The sequence below is a fragment of the Heptranchias perlo genome, chromosome 12 (genome assembly GCF_035084215.1).
Source record: "Heptranchias perlo isolate sHepPer1 chromosome 12, sHepPer1.hap1, whole genome shotgun sequence".
Taxonomy (NCBI): Eukaryota; Metazoa; Chordata; class Chondrichthyes; order Hexanchiformes; family Hexanchidae; genus Heptranchias; species Heptranchias perlo.
The window spans coordinates 16,990,484-17,008,687 of NC_090336.1; the positions used below are offsets into that span (position 1 = coordinate 16,990,484).

The window sequence follows — 18,204 nt, forward strand, 5'->3', positions numbered from 1 at the left end:
AGCGCGGGATCGGCGATAAAAGGAGTGAGAGAGGAGAGAGAGAGTGGAGTGTGGGATTGGCGATAAGAGGAGGAGTGAGAGAGGAGAGAGAGAGTGGAGTGTGGGATTGGCGATAAGAGGAGGAGTGAGAGAGGAGAGAGAGCAGAGCGCGGGATCGGCGATAAAAGGAGTGAGAGAGGAGAGAGAGAGTGGAGTGTGGGATTGGCGATAAGAGGAGGAGTGAGAGAGGAGAGAGAGAGTGGAGTGTGGGATTGGCGATAAGAGGAGGAGTGAGAGAGTAGAGAGAGAGTGGAGTGTGGGATTGGCGATAAGAGGAGGAGTGAGAGAGTAGAGAGAGCAGAGCGCGGGATCGGCGATAAAAGGAGTGAGAGAGGAGAGAGAGAGTGGAGTGTGGGATTGGCGATAAGAGGAGGAGTGAGAGAGGAGAGAGAGCAGAGCGCGGGATCGGCGATAAAAGGAGTGAGAGAGGAGAGAGAGAGTGGAGTGTGGGATTGGCGATAAGAGGAGGAGTGAGAGAGGAGAGAGAGAGTGGAGTGTGGGATTGGCGATAAGAGGAGGAGTGAGAGAGTAGAGAGAGCAGAGCGCGGGATTGGCGATAAAAGGAGGAGCAAGAGAGGAGAGAGAGAGTGGAGCACGGGAGAGCCAGGGAGAGAGGTGAAAAACACCTAAAGCGACGTCAGCACAAGGGAAGAGCCGATTGGTGAGTAGCTGGTGTGTGTTTTTCTTCCTGGTGAGTGTTTTTTAAGCCTTTAAGTTTATTTTTGTTAAATTTAGTTAATAACATAATAAATAGAGGCATGGCATGGCACCTCAGACCCGTCAATTGCACATCCTGTGCCATATGGGAACTCCAGGATGCTTCCCGTGTCCTGGACAACCACAGGTGCAGGAAAGGTCGTCAGCTGGAGGAGCTCGAGCTGCGGGTTTCGGAGCTTGAGCAGCAGCTGGAGTCACTGCAGTGTATCCGCGAGGCTGAGAGTGGATAGAAGTTGCTGGAGGTGGTCACCCCGCAGATTAAGAGAGTGCAGGCAGAGAGGGATTGGGTGACTGCCAGACAGACAAGGAGAACCAGGCAGGTAGTGCAGGAGTCCCCTGAGGGCATCTCACTATCTAACCAATATTCTGCAATACTGGTGGGGGAGAGGGTTCCTCTGGGGAGTGCAGCCAGAGCCAAGACCATAGCACCATGGGTGGCTCAGCTGTACAGGCGGGGAGGAGAAAGGTCAGGAGAACAATAGTGATAAGGGATTCTGTAGTTAGGGGAACAGACAGGTGTTTCTGCGGCCGCAGACGTGATTCCAGGTTGGTATGTTGCCTCCCTGGTGCTAGGGTCAAGGATGTTACTGAACGGCGACAGAACATTCTGAAGGGGGATGGGTGAACAGCCTCCATGGTCCATATCGGTACCTATGACATAGGTAGAAAGAGGGATGAGGCCCTGCAGGCAGATTTTAAGGACTTAGGAAAGAGATTAAGAAGCAGGACTTCAAAGGCAGTAATCTCCGGATTATTCCTGGTGCCACGCGCTAGCGAGTATAGAAATAGGAGGATAGAGCAGATGAATGCGTGTCTGGAGAGAAGGTGCAGGAGGGTGGGCGTTAGATTCCTGGGGCATTGGGACCAGTTCTGGGGAGATGGGACCTGTACAAGCCGGACGGGTTGCACCTCAAGGAAGCTGGGACCAATGTCCTCGCGGGTAGGTCCGCTAGTGCAGTTGTGGGGGGGGGTGGGGGGTTTAAACTAATTTGGCAGGGGGGGATGGATACCAGGATGTAGAATTGGAAAGGACAAACAAGGTCTACAAAGGATTGGGAGAGAAAGATAGCACCAGGGCAAAAAATAGGACGGTAGTAGATAGGACCAAACTGAGAGAGAGTACAAGAAAGTCGAAGTTAGGTTTACAGTGCATGTGTGTAAACCTAAGCGTGTTAAGCAAGGTTGATGAGCTGCAGGCACAATTAGCCACATGGAAATATGATGATGTGGTGATAACGGAGAGCTGGCTCAAAAAAGGGCAGGATTGGGTGCTAAATATTCCTGGATACAAGGTATTCAGAAAAGATAGGGAAGGGAAGAAAGGAGGTTGGGGGGGTGGGGTGGTGGCAGTATTGATTAAGGAGAGTATTGCAGTGCTGGAAAGAGAGGATGTCCTGGAGGGGTCAAGGACAGAATCTATTTGGTTAGAGTTAAGAAACAATAGAGGTGCCATTACACTACTGGGTGAATTCTATAGGCCACCAACTAGTGGGAAAGAGATAGGGGAGCAAATTTGCAGGAAGTGCAAAAGCCATAGTGTTGTAATAACGGAGACTTCAACTATCCTAATATAGACTGGGATAGTATTAATATAAAGGGCAAAGAGGGGGGGGGAATTTTTGAAATGTGTTCAGGAGAACTTTCTAGACCAGCACGTTTCCCGTCCAACGAGGAAGGAGGCATTGCAGGACTTGGTTCTGGGGGATGGAGTAGAGCAAGTGGTAGTGGCGGAACATTTAGGGAGCAGCAATGGAGCTATGGAAAAGGACATGGACCACTCTAAAGTAAAAATACTCAATTGGAGGAGGGCCAATTTCAATGGGGTGAGAACAGATCTGGCCCGGGTAAATTGGAATCAAAGATTGGCAGGTAAAACTGTAATTGAACGATGGGCAGTCATTAAAGAAGAGATGGTTCGGGTACAGTCTAGGTACATTCCCATGAGGGAGAAAGATAGGGCAATTAAAACCAGAGGATGACAAAAGAGATAGAGAGTAAGATGAAGCAGAAAAAAGGGGTATGTGACAGATGTCAGGTTGATAACACAAGTGAGAACCAGGCTGAATATAGAAAGTTCAGAGGGGAAGTGAAAAAAGAAATAAGAAGGGCAGAGAGAAAGTATGAGAATAGACTGGCGGCAAACATAAAAGGGAATCCAAAAGTCTTCTATAGGCATGTAAATAGTAAACGGTAGTAAGAGGAGGGGTGGGGCCAATCATGGACCAAAAAGGAGATCTACTCATGGAGGCAGAGGGCATGGCCGAGGTACTAAATAAGTACTTTGCATCTATCTTTACCAAGGAAGAAGATGCTGCCAGAGTCTCAGTAAAGGAAGATGTAGTTGAGATACTGGATGGGCTAAAAATTGATAGAGGTGGTACTAGGAAGGCTAGCTGTACTTAAAGTACATAAGTCACCCGGTCCGGATGGGATGCATACTAGGTTGCTGAGGGAAGTGAGGGTGAAAATTGCGGAGGTATTGACCATAATCTTCCAAACATCCGTAGATGTTTAGGGAAAGCCAGCACAGATTTGTTAAAGGCAAATCATGTTTAACTAACCTGATAGTTTTTTGATGAGGTAACAGAGAGAGTTGATGAGGGCAATGCAGTTGATGTGGTGTATATGGACTTTCAAAAGGCGTTTGATAAAGTGCCACATAATAGGCTTGTCATCAAGAATAAAGGGGGCAGTAGCAGCATGGAAACAGAATTGGCTAAGTAACAGGAAGCAGGCAGTAGTGGTGAATAGTTGTTTTTCAGATTGGAGGGAGGTGTACAGTGGTGTTCCCCAGGGGTCGGTACTAGGACCACTGCTTTTCTTGATATATATTAATGACTTGGACTTGGGTGTACAGGGCACAATTTCCAAATTTGCAGATGATACAACATTTGGACGTGTAGTGAACAGTGAGGAGGATAGTGATAGACTTCAGGAGGATATAGACACGCTGGTGAAATGGGCAGATACATGGTAGATGAAATATAACACAGAAAAATGTGAAGTGATACATTTCGGTAGGAAGAACGAGGAGAGGCAATATAAAATAGAGGGCACAATTTTAAAAGGGGTACAGGAACAGAGATATCTGGGGGTATATGTGCACAAATCATTGAAAGTGGCAGAGCAGGTTGAGAAAGCGGTTAAAAAAGCATACAGGATCCTGGGCTTTATAAATAGAGGCAGAGAGTACAAAAGCAAGGAAGTCATGATGAACCTTTATAAAACACTGGTTCGACCACAACTGGAGTATTGTGTCCAGTTCTGGGCACCGCACTTTAGGAAAGATGTGAAGGCCTTAGAGAGGGTGCAGAAAAGATTTACTAGAATGATTCCAGGGATGCTATAGATTCCATGTAATTTAATCACTCCTGCTCTCCACCTCACAGACCTTTCCCTTTTGTTCTTTCCCCAGTTCTGTACTTGCTTAAAAGCGCTTAATCATAGACTCATAGAAAATTTATGGCAAAGAAGGAGGCCATTCGGCCCATTGTGTCCGCGCCGGCTGAGAAACGAGCCACCCAGCTTAATCCCACTTTCCCACATTTGGTCCGTAGCCCTGCAGGTCACGGCTCTTCAGGTGCACATCCAGGTATTTTTTAAATGAGTTGAGGGTTTCTGCCTCTACCACCCTCTCAGGCAGTGAGTTCCAGACCCCCACCACCCTCTGGGTGAAAAAGTTTTTCCTCATTTCCGCTCTAATCCTTTTACCAATCACTTTAAATCTATGCCCCCTGGTTATTGACCCCTCTGCTAAGGGAAATAGGTCCTTCCTATCCACTCTATCTAGGCCCCTGATAATTTTGTACACCTCAATCAAATCACCCCTCAGCCTCGTCTGCCATGTGGGACCTTGTCAAAAACCTTGCTAAAATCCATGTAGACTACATCAATTACGCTACCCTCATCGATCCTCCTTGTCGCCTCCTTGAAAAATTCAATCAAGTTAGTCAGACACGACCTCCCCTTAACAAATCCATGCTGACTGTCCTTGATTAGTCCATGCCTTTCTAAGTGACATTTTATCCTGTCCCTCAGAATTGATTCCAATGATTTGCCCACTACCGAGGTTAGGCTGACTGGCCTGTAATTACTCGGTCTATCCTTTGCTCCCTTTTTAAACAACAGTACAACGTTAGCAGTCCTCCAATCCTCCAGCACTACACCTGTATCCAGTGAAGTTTGGAAAATGATTGTTATTTCCTCCCCGGGCTTTTAACAGCCTGGGATACATTTCATCCGGCCCTGGTGATTTATCCACTTTCAAAGATGCTCATCCCCTTAATACTTCCTCTCTCACTATGTTTATTCCATCCAATATTTCACACTCCTCCTCCTTAGCTTCAATCCCTGTATCATCCCTCTCCTTTGTGAAGACAGATGCAAACTATTCATTAAGAACCATACCCCACACCTTCTGCCTCCACACATAGGTTACCTTTTTGGTCTCTAATAGGCCCTACTCTTTCCTTAGTTATCCTCTTGCTCTTAATGTATTTATAAAACATTTTTGGGTTTTCTTTGATTTTGCTTGCTAATATTTTTTCATGCCCTCTCTTTGCTTTCCTAATTTCCTTTTTAACTTCACCCCTGCACTTTGTATACTCCCCTAAGCTTAACATCGTTCAGTTCTGATGAAAGGTCATCCACCTGAATCCTTAACTCTGTTTCTCTCTCCACGGATGCTGCCTGACCTGCTGAGTGTTTTCCAGCATTTTCTTCACAAATTTTACTTTGACAATTACAAAAACATCCCTCCCCTCACCCAGCAAATCTACTCTCAAATAAAGCAGTGTGGTCGGCTCATTCCCATCGCAAATGTTTTATTTTAAAATGTCACTCTGAAACACAAAATGCAGCAAAAGGCCTCCTCTACTTTAAAGAGATCTTGTTCCCTTTCTGGATCTCCTATGCTACACGCCACCGGAAAGCAAGAGCTCAGCTGGTTAGCCTGCTCTTGGATCTCTCCCAGTGCTGCTCTGAGACTGCCTGTGTTAAAAAGGGGCGAGATCAGCGATAGGGGGCGGGCGTACGGTTCTCCGTGCAAAACAGCGAGGCAGCTGGTGTCAGTTCAGCTCTTTTCAGAGACTGACAGTATTTTCTATTGTTTCAAATTTTCAGCTGTTTCAGTTGCAGTTATTTCTCTTTTTTTTTAACAAATCCGTTGCTTTGGATTCACGACTGTTTTTCTCAGCAATGCTGAGATGTCCAATTCAAACGGGTCAATCGATAATGTGTAAGATTAGGTTTGGGACAACCCTCCCTTTGATTATTACTTTGGTCCCATGTGGTGAAAACTCGTGGGCTTTACTTGGCACGGTCCCTGTAGCTGAGATCAGTAGGGCAGCACCTGCGGAAAGCAGGTAGACATGCATAACCCACCACTCCATGACATGGTGTCTTCATGCTTGAAGTGCTTTGTCCGGGAGAGCGGGGATTAACAACAGACGTCGTTAGTGCGCTGAGTTAATTGATTTCAAATAGAGCAATATTGGGGATGCTACGGCCGCCTTCTTGCCCTTGGGTTATGGAGAGAGAAAAATGAGCTCGGGTTTCTCCTCCTGGTCGCTGTCTAGTGGCTCAGAGTGGAGCCGTTGAGACCTGTCTAGTGCTGAAAGCTACACATGCACGAGTGTTCGGTGAGAATCGGATTGGCATCGACTGCGATGGCTCTCGCAGTCAAACAGCAAGTCGAAACTCACTGACAAGCCTCACGTGTGCGTCATCAGCACATGGGCTGATGAGCAGAGGGTTGTCGATGGTGTATTACGGAGCAAGGAATCAACACTTTCAGTCCTGGTCAGTGGCGAGGGAAAAACACTTTATGGAAATATTTTGTATTCCTACATACTCCTGAATAAAATGTTTATTCTCAGCCAACTCCTTAAACATACTTTACCAGTCAAAGTCATAAAATACATCAAACATGTACCACATGGAACACATACTACTAACCTGTACAGTTATCTTTTTTTAAAGTTTTTTTTAAGTGTCACGAAGTTCGACCTATTTATGGCAGTATTGGAACCCAAATGGGACAAATTTGCTCTGCACACTGTGTGTAATAAGATAATCCGTTTATAACGAACGGGCGTGTGGTTTCATTACACACAGTGCGCCAGTTGTTACTGTGTGTGGGATAACGTGGTCGGAGTATGTTATAAGACAATAACACGTCTCAGGGTTAAGGACTCGATAGACCCCTACCTTGCCTTTATGAGGTCTGTTATATAACACATACACACAGGTAGAGATCTGCGTATTTCCTATTTTTTGGACTGATGAGCTGTCTCTCGTAATTTAAACTGAATGGGATTATAGCATCAGAGCCGCACTAATATTGGGTTTCAGTTCACCTCCTGATATGGGGGAGTAGCAGATACTGTATCACATTCCTAAGTTTGTGTGCATGTATTATGTATACATATATTAAAAACTATCATAACAGCTTTGTAGGTTCTTAAATCGAGGCTATTGCAATGTAGACTGGTTAAAGAGTTAGTGGTGAGTTGGAGTAGCAGCAGGGGATCAGACTGGCTGCATTGGATTAGGTAGAATTTATAGAACTGGAACTGGCTATTCGACCCAACCGGTTCATGCTGGTGTTTACACTAGCCTCTTCTTCATCTAACCCTATCAGCATATCCTTCTATTCCTTTCTCCCTCATGTAGATATCTAGCTTCCCAGTGTCAGCCCTGGCTCAGTGGTAGCACTCTCACCTCTGAGTCAGAAGGGCATGGGTTTATGTCCCACTCCAGAAACTTAAGCACAGAATCTAGACTGACACTTCAGTGCATGACTGAGGGAGTGCTGCACCGTCAGAGATGCTGTCTTTCGGATGAGCCATTAAACCGAGGCCCTGTTTGCCCTCTTCAGTGGATGTAAAAGATCCCCTGGCACTATTTGAAGAAGAGCAGGGGAGTTCTCCCTGGTGTCCTGGCCAATATTTATCCCTCAACCGACATCACTAAAAACAGATAATCTGGTCATTATCATATTGCTATTTGTGAGATCTTGCTGTGTGCAAAATTGGCTGTACATTTCCTTATATTACAACAGTGACTGCTCTCCAAAAGTACCTAATTGGCTGTAAAGTGCTTTGGGATTTCCTAAGGTCGTGAAAGGCGCTAAATAAATTCTATCTTTTAATGCATCTAGGCTAGTCTCCTCCTGTGGTGACGAGTTCCACATTCTAACCATTCTTTGGGTACTGAAGTTTCTCCTGAATTCCCTATTGGATTTATTGATGACTATCTTATATTTATGACCCCTAGTTTTGGATTAACACACAAGCTGAAACATTTTCTACATGTCTACCCTGGTGAACCCCTTCATTATTTTAAAGTCCTCGATTAGGTCACTCCCTCGGTATTCTCTTTTCCAGAGGAAAGAGCCGGTTCAGTCTTTCCTGATAATATCTTTCTAAAAAGGCAGGAAACTTTTCCAGGGCGCCACACTCCTTTGACACCCAACACGATTACAACTTCAACCATATTTTAAATATCTCATTAGTCATTCTGCTACATTCTGCTTTGATAGTGAGTGTCTTACATACACAGAGTGACAACTGGTGCCTTTCTATGTACAAGAGACGACGCTACCGAATTGATGAGGTGCAGTGTGATGCTAAATGTCCCATTGCTGTCTGTATGTCGCACTAATTCTTCGGAACGACATTAGCTTTTACCGACTGTACTTATTTGCAATTCATCACCGTTATTATCGCCAATGAACGGGAGACCACTTGTGAAGGAATGCTATCCCCCTCCCCACACGATTAATTTATTCATTTTGAAATACTTCTCTGCAAGATGATCAAACTTATTTTTAGGTTTTCGCTTCCCTATCTATTGTGGACTGGCCGATATTCCCAAATCCAGCCTTCCGTCTAGAACAGCAAAAATAACCAAGATTAAAATGAATTAGAAACAGAAATGGGGACAATCGAGGGTTCTCACTATAACAACTTCCCAACTTAAAGGAATGCGGTTAAATGTAATTGAGGCTTCAAGCTTTCCTTCTGAGATCGCTTGCCCCTTTTCCCTTCATTATGAAAGTTCAAATTAAAGCATATTTTAAGGTGCATTGCGCCACTTCCATATATTATTCATAAAAAAATAATGGGAAGAAAGCAAACCCTTGGGAATACAGGTGGGTGTACTTGGGAAGGACGGTGCGTCCTGCTCATGGTTTCCCTGCAGAACTGGGTCCCCCTATTTGTCAAATCATTTCTAAATCCCTTTTAATAAACCGGTCCTGGTTTACATCATTCAGGGCAATTACCAGGTCAAACATCAATAAAATAGATCCTTTATAGCACAAATAAAATCAGTTAACGACACCGCAAACTGCTTTCAAGCACACAGTGTGCCAGTTCAAGTCAGATGTTCCGTTTCTCCCAATTTTCTCATCCTTTTCTAACAGAATAAATATCGCCCTGCGTTAGGACCAGCTTTAACGCTTGTGTAAATGTATGGAAAGTTCCCAGAAGGGGATTTAAAATATTTTTTTAAACATTTAAACAGTGGTATCTTAACATGGCACCAATAGAGATCGATAGTCTCACGAACAATTGAACATACTGCATCACCTGAAAATGTAAGTCATAGAAGTGAGGTCTTTGGGGAAAAGAGGATTTGAGACGGAAAAGTGACCAATGCTGGGAGAAGTCCCATCGACATTCTGCAGAAACTGTGAAACAATAATAAAATAATCCCCCTCCCTACCACCCAGCCTCTTTCAAACACACAACAGAACTTCAAAACACATCTTAGATATTTCATTTATCATTGAAAGATCGGCGAGGAAATAGGTGAGATCTTAAAATATCCGAAAGTCACATCTTCCCTGAGCAGATAGGTTTTCAGGACATTTCAGTGTACTTTTTTAAGTAAACCCTGCACCTGATTGAGAACGGTAAGTTGTACTTACACTGTGAAATGGTAGATAAAACATTTCCAGCCGGTGGGCCGTTCTAAGAAGTTGTAAGTTCTCCCTTGGATGTTGGCCTTGGAGAAGAAGGGTTTGCGGATGCAGTAGACCGGCATGTGGGGTGGCAGGTTGATGGCTTTAGGCGGGATGTCGGGGTTGATGATTACCTCAGCCCGGCTCTCGGCGGCTCGGCTCTCCAGGTTCTTGTCCGTGGTGCTGTCTGGGCTGTTACTCCTCTGCAGGGGCAGCGGGACGGGCTCGTACTGCCGAGTGGTCGCGTTCTCAGACATCTCCAGCATGGTCGGTTTGCGGGCCGCGCCGCTCTTCTGGGAACCGGAGCCACTCCATCGTGACTTGACTTCGGAGGACATCGGCGTGGGAGGGAGACGCGAGCAGGCGTGTTGGAGCTTCTGGTCTTCAGACCGAGCACAACTGAGAGATGGAGAGAGAAGGGGAGAATGACAATGGAGAGAGTGGGGACATGGGCACGGGAAGATTCAAGGCATGGACATGAATAGTGAGGACCTCGAGAGACTTCAGATCAAGCACAACACAGAGGGGGAGGAGGGACAACGAGGAGTTAGAGCATCTGCTCTGAGATCTCTGATCAAGGCAGGTCTGCGTCTGTGGGGGTAACGGGACGGGGGGAGGTCACAACTAAGAGTCAATACCCAGAGAGATTTAAGATATGGATATGAATAGTCCAGCACCTTGAGAGACTTCAGATCAAGTACAACACAGAGGGAGGAAGGGCAATGAGGAGTTGGGGCATCTGCTCTGAGATCTCTGATCGAGACCGGTGTGGGGGGTAGAGAGGGTACAACGAAGAGCCAGCACCCGGAGAGATTTAAGATATGAATATTAAGGACACCAAAGAGACCACAGGTCGAGTGCAAGAGAGAAAGAGAGGGAAAGGGCAACGAGGAGTCAGCGTATGGAAACGTTTAAAATATAAACACGCCGCCCTCGGATGGAGCAGCATCGAGGTCACCTCAGCCCAGAACCGACACAAGCAGAAATAGTCTTAAAGAAGCATCGCAATATCGAACCGACCATTCCCCAAACACCTTGTCCAACATCACATCCCATATAACATTGTAATTATACATACCCATTTAGTAGCCAAGTTGGATTTAAGCTTAATTAGAACCGAAACTTAAAAGCAATATTGTAAGGTTAGACGATTCCTGGTTTTCTGGATTGTATGTTGAGGGAGATTTTAATTTACCGCGTTATTTTTTTGAATGTTTAGAATGAATATACATTTGCTGGCGACTGAAGTAACCTTGACAATTGGTACACACGAGGGTCTCCCTCCCAGATCAAAAGAGCAGCTGTATGAGTCTATTCCCCAGGTCTCTGTGCTCTGTGTCTCTGCAACAGTCGCTGACTGACTGTGCACAAGGGGGAGTGACAGGTCTGAAGTTGTGGGCACACAATTGCGAACTCAGTGGCTTGATGCGGTGTCCGTGGACGTGACAGGCGCTAGGGTCAAAGGAAGTCTCGGGCCTTTTTTTGGTGTGTGTAAGATTTTTAGCAGAGTTTTAACGGAGTTCTGCTCCTCTCCGCTCCACACTCTCTCACTCACTCTCTCACTCACACTCACTCACACTCTCTCACTCACACACTCTCACTCCCACCCACACTCTCTGACCCACACTCTCTCACCCACACTCTCACTCACACTCACTCACCCACACTCTCTCACCCACACTCTCACTCACTCTCTCACTCACACTCACTCACACTCTCTCACTCACACACTCTCACTCCCACCCACACTCTCTGACCCACACTCTCTCACCCACACTCTCACTCACACTCACTCACCCACACTCTCTCACCCACACACTCTCACTCGCACCCACACTCTCTCACCCACACACTCTCACTCGCACTCACACTCTCTCACCCACACTCTCACTCACACTCACTCACCCACACTCTCTCACCCACACACTCTCACTCGCACCCACACTCTCTCACCCACACTCTCACTCACACTCACTCACTCACATTCACTCACCCACACTCACTCACTCACACTCTCTCACTCACACTCTCACCCACACTCTCACTCACACTCACTCACCCACACACTCTCACCCACACTCACTCACTCACACTCTCTCACTCACACACTCTCACTCACACTCTCTCACGCACACTCTCTCACCCACACTCTCTCACCCACACTCTCACCCACACTCTCTGACACACACACTCTCACTCACACGCTCACACTCTCACTCTCTCACACACACTCTCACTCATGCTCTCTCACTCACACTCTCTCACCCACACTCTCTCACTCACACTATCTCACTCACACACTCTCAAACACACTCTCTCACCCACACTCTCACGCACACTCTCTCACTCACACTCTCTCACTCACACACTCTCACCCACAATGTCTCACCCACACTCTCTCACTCTCACTCTCACTCTCTCGCTCACACTCTCTCACTCTCTCACTCACACTCTCTCACTCACTCTTTCACTCACACTCACTCACACTCTCTCACTCACACACTCTCACTCGCACCCACACTCTCTGACCCACACTCTCTCACCCACACTCTCACTCACACTCACTCACCCACACTCTCTCACTCACACTCTCTCACTCACACTCTCACCCACACTCTCACCCACACTCACTCACCCACACACTCTCACTCACACTCTCTCACTCACACACTCTCACTCACACTCTCTCACGCACACTCTCTCACCCACACTCTCTCACCCACACTCTCTCACTCACACTCTCTCACCCACACTCTCACCCACACTCTCTGACACACACACTCTCACTCACACGCTCGCACTCTCACTCTCTCACACACACTCTCACTCACGCTCTCTCACTCACACTCTCTCACCCACACACTCTCACCCACACTCTCTCACTCACACTCTCTCACCCACACTCTCTCACCCACACTCGCTTGCACACTCTCTCACCCACACTCTCTCACCCACACTCTCTCACCCACACTCTCACCCACACTCTCTCACCCACACACTCTCTCACCCACACTCGCTCGCACACTCTCTCACCCACTCTCTCACCCACACTCTCTCTCACCCACACTCGCTCGCACACTCTCTCACCCACACTCTCTCGCACACTCTCTCACCCACACTCTCTCTCACCCACACTCGCTCGCACACTCTCTCACCCACACTCTCACCCACACTCTCTCACCCACACTCTCTCACCCACACTCTCTCGCACACTCTCTCACCCACACACTCTCTCATCCACACTCCCTCACTCACACACTCTCACCCACACTCTCTCACCCTCGGTCTCTCGCACACACTCTCTCGCACACTCTCTCACCCACACTCTCTCACTCACACTCTCTCACCCACACTCTCACCCACACTCTCTCACCCACACACTCTCTCACCCACACTCGCTCGCACACTCTCTCACCCACTCTCTCACCCACAGTCTCTCTCACCCACACTCGCTCGCACACTCTCTCACCCACACTCTCACCCACACTCTATCGCACACTCTCTCACCCACACTCTCTCACTCACACTCTCTCACTCACACTCTCTCACCCACACTCTCACCCACACTCTATCGCACACTCTATCGCACACTCTCTCACCCACACTCTCTCACCCACACTCTCTCACCCACACTCTCTCACCCACTCTCTCACCCACTCTCTCACCCACACTCTCTCACCCACACTCTCTCACTCACATTCTCTCACCCACACTCTCTCACCCACACTCTCTCACTCACACTCTCTCACTCACACTCTCTCACTCACGCTCTCTCACCCACACTCTCACCCACACTCTCTCACCCACACACTCTCTCACCCACACTCGCTCGCACACTCTCTCACCCACTCTCTCACCCACACTCTCTCTCACCCACACTCGCTCGCACACTCTCTCACCCACACTCTCACCCACACTCTCTCACCCACACTCTATCGCACACTCTCTCACCCACACTCTCTCACCCACACTCTCACCCACACTCTCTCACCCACACTCTCTCGCACACTCTCTCACCCACTCTCTCACCCACACTCTCTCTCACCCACACTCGCTTGCACACTCTCTCACCCACACTCTCACCCACACTCTCTCGCACACTCTCTCACCCACACACTCTCTCACCCACACTCCCTCACTCACACACTCTCACCCACACTCTCTCACCCTCGGTCTCTCGCACACACTCTCTCGCACACTCTCTCACCCACACTCTCTCACTCACACTCTCTCACCCACACTCTCACCCACACTCTCACCCACACTCTCTCACTCACACTCTCTCACCCACTCTCTCACTCACACTCTCTCACCCACACTCTCACCCACTCTCTCACCCACACTCTCTCACTCACACTCTCTCACCCACTCTCTCACCCACACTCTCTCACTCACACTCTCTCACCCACTCTCTCACCCACTCTCTCACTCACACTCTCTCACCCACTCTCTCACTCACACTCTCTCACCCACTCTCTCACCCACACTCTCTCACCCACTCTCTCACTCACACTCTCTCACCCACACTCTCTCACCCACTCTCTCACTCACACTCTCTCACCCACTCTCTCACCCACACTCTCTCACCCACACTCTCTCACCCACTCTCTCACCCACACTCTCTCACCCACTCTCTCACCCACTCTCTCACTCACACTCTCTCACCCACTCTCTCACCCACACTCTCTCACCCACACTCTCTCACCCACTCTCTCACCCACACTCTCTCACCCACTCTCTCACCCACACTCTCTCACCCACACTCTCTCACCCACTCTCTCACCCACACTCTCTCACCCACTCTCTCACCCACACTCTCTCACCCACACTCTCTCACCCACTCTCTCACCCACACTCTCTCACCCACACTCTCTCACCCTCGGTCTCTCACTCACTCTCTCACCCACACTCTCTCACCCACACTCTCTCACCCACTCTCTCACCCACACTCTCTCACCCACACTCTCTCACCCACACTCTCTCACCCTCGGTCTCTCGCACACACTCTCTCACCCACACTCTCACCCACACTCTCTCACCCACACTCTCTCACCCACTCTCTCACCCACATTCTCTCACCCACACTCTCTCACCCTCGGTCTCTCGCACACACTCTCTCACCCACACTCTCACCCACACTCTCTCACCCACACTCTCTCACCCACTCTCTCACCCACATTCTCTCACCCACACTGTCTCACCCTCGGTCTCTCGCACACACTCTCTCACCCACACTCTCTCACCCACACTCTCTCACCCACACTCTCTCACCCACACTCTCTCACCCACACTCTCTCACTCACACTCTCTCACCCACATTCTCTCACCCACACTCTCTCACCCTCGGTCTCTCGCACACACTCTCTCACCCACACTCTCTCACCCACACTCTCTCACCCACACTCTCTCACTCACACTCTCTCACCCACACTCTCTCACCCACTCTCTCACCCACATTCTCTCACCCACACTCTCTCACCCTCGGTCTCTCGCACACACTCTCTCACCCACACTCTCTCACCCACACTCTCTCACCCACACTCTCTCACTCACACTCTCTCACCCACACTCTCTCACCCACTCTCTCACCCACATTCTCTCACCCACACTCTCTCACCCTCGGTCTCTCGCACACACTCTCTCACCCACACTCTCTCACCCACACTCTCTCACTCACACTCTCACCCACACTCTCTCACCCACACTCTCTCACTCACACTCTCACCCACACTCTCTCACTCACACTCTCTCACCCACTCTCTCACCCACACTCTCTCACCCACACTCTCTCACTCACACTCTCTCACCCACTCTCTCACCCTCGGTCTCTCACCCTCGGTCTCTCGCACACACTCTCCTGCCCTGAGCGCTCTGCCAGCTGTACCTGAACGCGTCTCTCAAGGGCAAGGAGAGGCATCGCTCGGCGTCTTAACCTTCCCAGCGCAGGGAAGGAAGGAAGGAAGGAGGGAGGGAGGGAGAAAGGGCATCATGAACTTTCAAACCACAAGTAACACTCACCCAAAGCAAAACCACCGGTGACTGGCTGCTGGTGATGGGTCGGGGTCTCTTTTCCCCGACTCACAGAAAAGCTCTGCTCGTCTTAAAGCAACAACAGCCACAGGAGACCCGGCCGCACTTCGTGGCCTTTCTTCATGTCTTCGATGGGGGGGAAAAAAAATAAATAAAAGTGCCCGAGAGAGAGAGAGAGAGAGAGAAGTGGGTACTGGAGCTGTGTCAAACCAGATAGCGATCAGCTTGCTGGGGAATCACTGAGTCCAATAGCCCGGGGGTTCCGCACTCGCTGAGCCGCAGTAATCCGAAGGCAGTCGGGGCTGAAGAGCGTCTCTTTCAATGGGACCTGCGAGAGAGACTTCGGGCGTGATCGCGAACACTTCACACTGCAAGTGCTGCCATGCCCCCTTTTTGCTCACCTGAAACAAAAAACGAAAGGGGGAGGCGACTTGGGACATTCTTTACAATGTTATCGGGACATCTTAAGCGTGAGGAATTCCAAACATTGTTTAACGCAACAAAGTAGGTCCCATTTGAGATTGAGATATTTTAAACGTGACCGCCTCGGCAGATGGAGCTAAGTTGCCTTTTGATGCGTTGCATTTATTTGCATAGATCAAGTTTAGAATGCCTTTTTATTCAGCGAGACCCATGCCCTCGTCTCACTCAGCACGGCTCTGCATCTGTCCCTGTGTATCTCCATTGACTTTGACCTTTTTTTCCTACTTGTCCTAAAAATAGCCTTAAGGTGACACTTCTAAGATTCCTCTTTCAAGGAAAAAAAATGGAGAATGTCTGCGTTTCTCCTGTAATTAAGCGACATTAGTGGGACTCCGTGGCTCTGAGATGTCCAATTGCTGAGAATCTGGTTTCCTCGGCGGCTCATTAATTACATAGAATAAGAGGAGCTCTCTTGTCCTCCCCCCCCCACCTCCACCTTTAAAAGAGGAATTTCGGTCTGGTACCTGTCAAATAGTTGGATCTCCAAAGAGTCAAATGTCACTGAGTGAGAGAATTAACCGCTGGTCTGTTATGTTAAACCGATCTCATTTAAAGGAGCAGTACCGATAAAGTTTAACCTCCCTCCTGAAGTTATTTATTTTAATGTTATGTTTTTAAAATATCTATACGGCCTTGTATATTCAGTGATATATTCTCAGTGCGGGGAGTGAAATACTTTGGTGTTTGGGTCAGCCAGTGTTAATATCAAGCCCTCCCGAGGTCAGGTATAGCATGGTTCAACCCTACATGCCCCATTCACTTCACAAGCTTGCCTCCAATGGCAAGAAAGAAAGACTTGCATTCATATAGCGACTGTCACGACCTCAGGACGACCCAAAGTGCTTTATAGCCGGTGAAGCACTTTTGAAGTGTGGTCACTGTTGTAATGTAGGAAACGTGGCAGCCAATTTGTGCACAGCAAGGTCCCACAAACAGCAATGTGATAATGACTAGATAATCTGTTTTGGTAACGTTGGTTGAGGGGTAAATATTGACCAGGATACCGGGGAGAACTCCCCTGCTCTTTTTCAAAATAGTGCCATGGGATCTTTTACATCCACCTAAGAGGGCTGATGGGACCTTGGTTTAATGTCTCATCTGAAAGACGGCACCTCAGTGCTGCACTGGAGTGTCATCCTGGATTATGTGCTCAAACCTCTAGAGAGGGACTTATACCCCCAATCTTCTGACTCAAGAGGCAAGAGTGCTCCTAACTGAGCCACGGCTGACACAGACAGTGACAGTAATGCTGTCAGAGGTACCAAGAGGGGGTATCACTTTTTAAAACTTTGTTCTGAGGATGTGGGTAACACATTTATTTATTGCCTATCCCTAGAAGATGGCGGTGGGCCTTTTCCTTGAACCGCTGCAGTTATGGTGCCCCCACGATGGTGTTAGGTAGGGAATTCCAGGATATTGATCCAATAACTATGAAGGAATGGTGATTCAAGTCCATGTCAGGATGGTGTGTGACGTGGAGGGGAACTTGGAGATGACGGTGTTCCTACGACATTGCTGTTCTTGTCCTTCTCAGTGGTAGAGGTCGTGTGGTATGGAGGTGCTGTCAAGCTAACCTTGGTGAGTTGCTGCTGTGCATCCAATTGATTGTAGCTACTATATCCATGGTATGCAAGTGATAGAAGGGGAAGGTAGTGTGCCTAGTGACTGGGCATCAGTTAAGCAAACTGCTCTGTACTGGATGATGTTGAGCTTCTTCAATGTTGTTCCAACTGCACCCACCCAGGCAGATAAAGTATTCCATCACACTCCTGATTTGAGCCTTGTCAATGGTGGATAGGCTATGAGGGATCAGGAGGTGAACCACTTGTTGCAGAGTACCCAGCCCCTGCCCACTCTTGTAGGCACAGCATTGATATGGCTGGTCTAGTTAAGCTGCTGGTCAATGGTGACCCCCAAGATGTTGATGGTGGGGGAACGCAGTGATGATGTTACCACTGAGGATCAAGGGG

The 18,204-nt window shown here is 48.4% G+C and overlaps 1 protein-coding gene across 6 annotated transcripts in view; it reads right to left on the reverse strand.

Moving 5' to 3' along the window:
- LOC137327844 (potassium voltage-gated channel subfamily KQT member 1) overlaps positions 1-16,279 on the reverse strand; it is a 699,654-nt gene extending 683,375 nt beyond the window's left edge. For 4 of the 6 annotated variants that reach the window (XM_067993703.1, XM_067993699.1, XM_067993704.1 and 1 more), the window contains exons 1-2: positions 15,740-16,279; positions 9,689-10,120 (exon numbers count right to left, since the gene is read on the reverse strand). In XM_067993703.1, coding sequence (XP_067849804.1) covers positions 9,689-10,059 — 371 coding nt within the window. In that variant the 5' untranslated portion in view covers positions 10,060-10,120; positions 15,740-16,279. Of the gene's footprint in view, positions 1-9,688; positions 10,121-10,799; positions 11,391-15,605; positions 15,680-15,739 lie in introns of those variants that run through there. The other 2 variants (XM_067993701.1, XM_067993700.1) reach the window with 2 other exon arrangements.
- Positions 16,280-18,204: the final 1,925 nt, after the last annotated feature.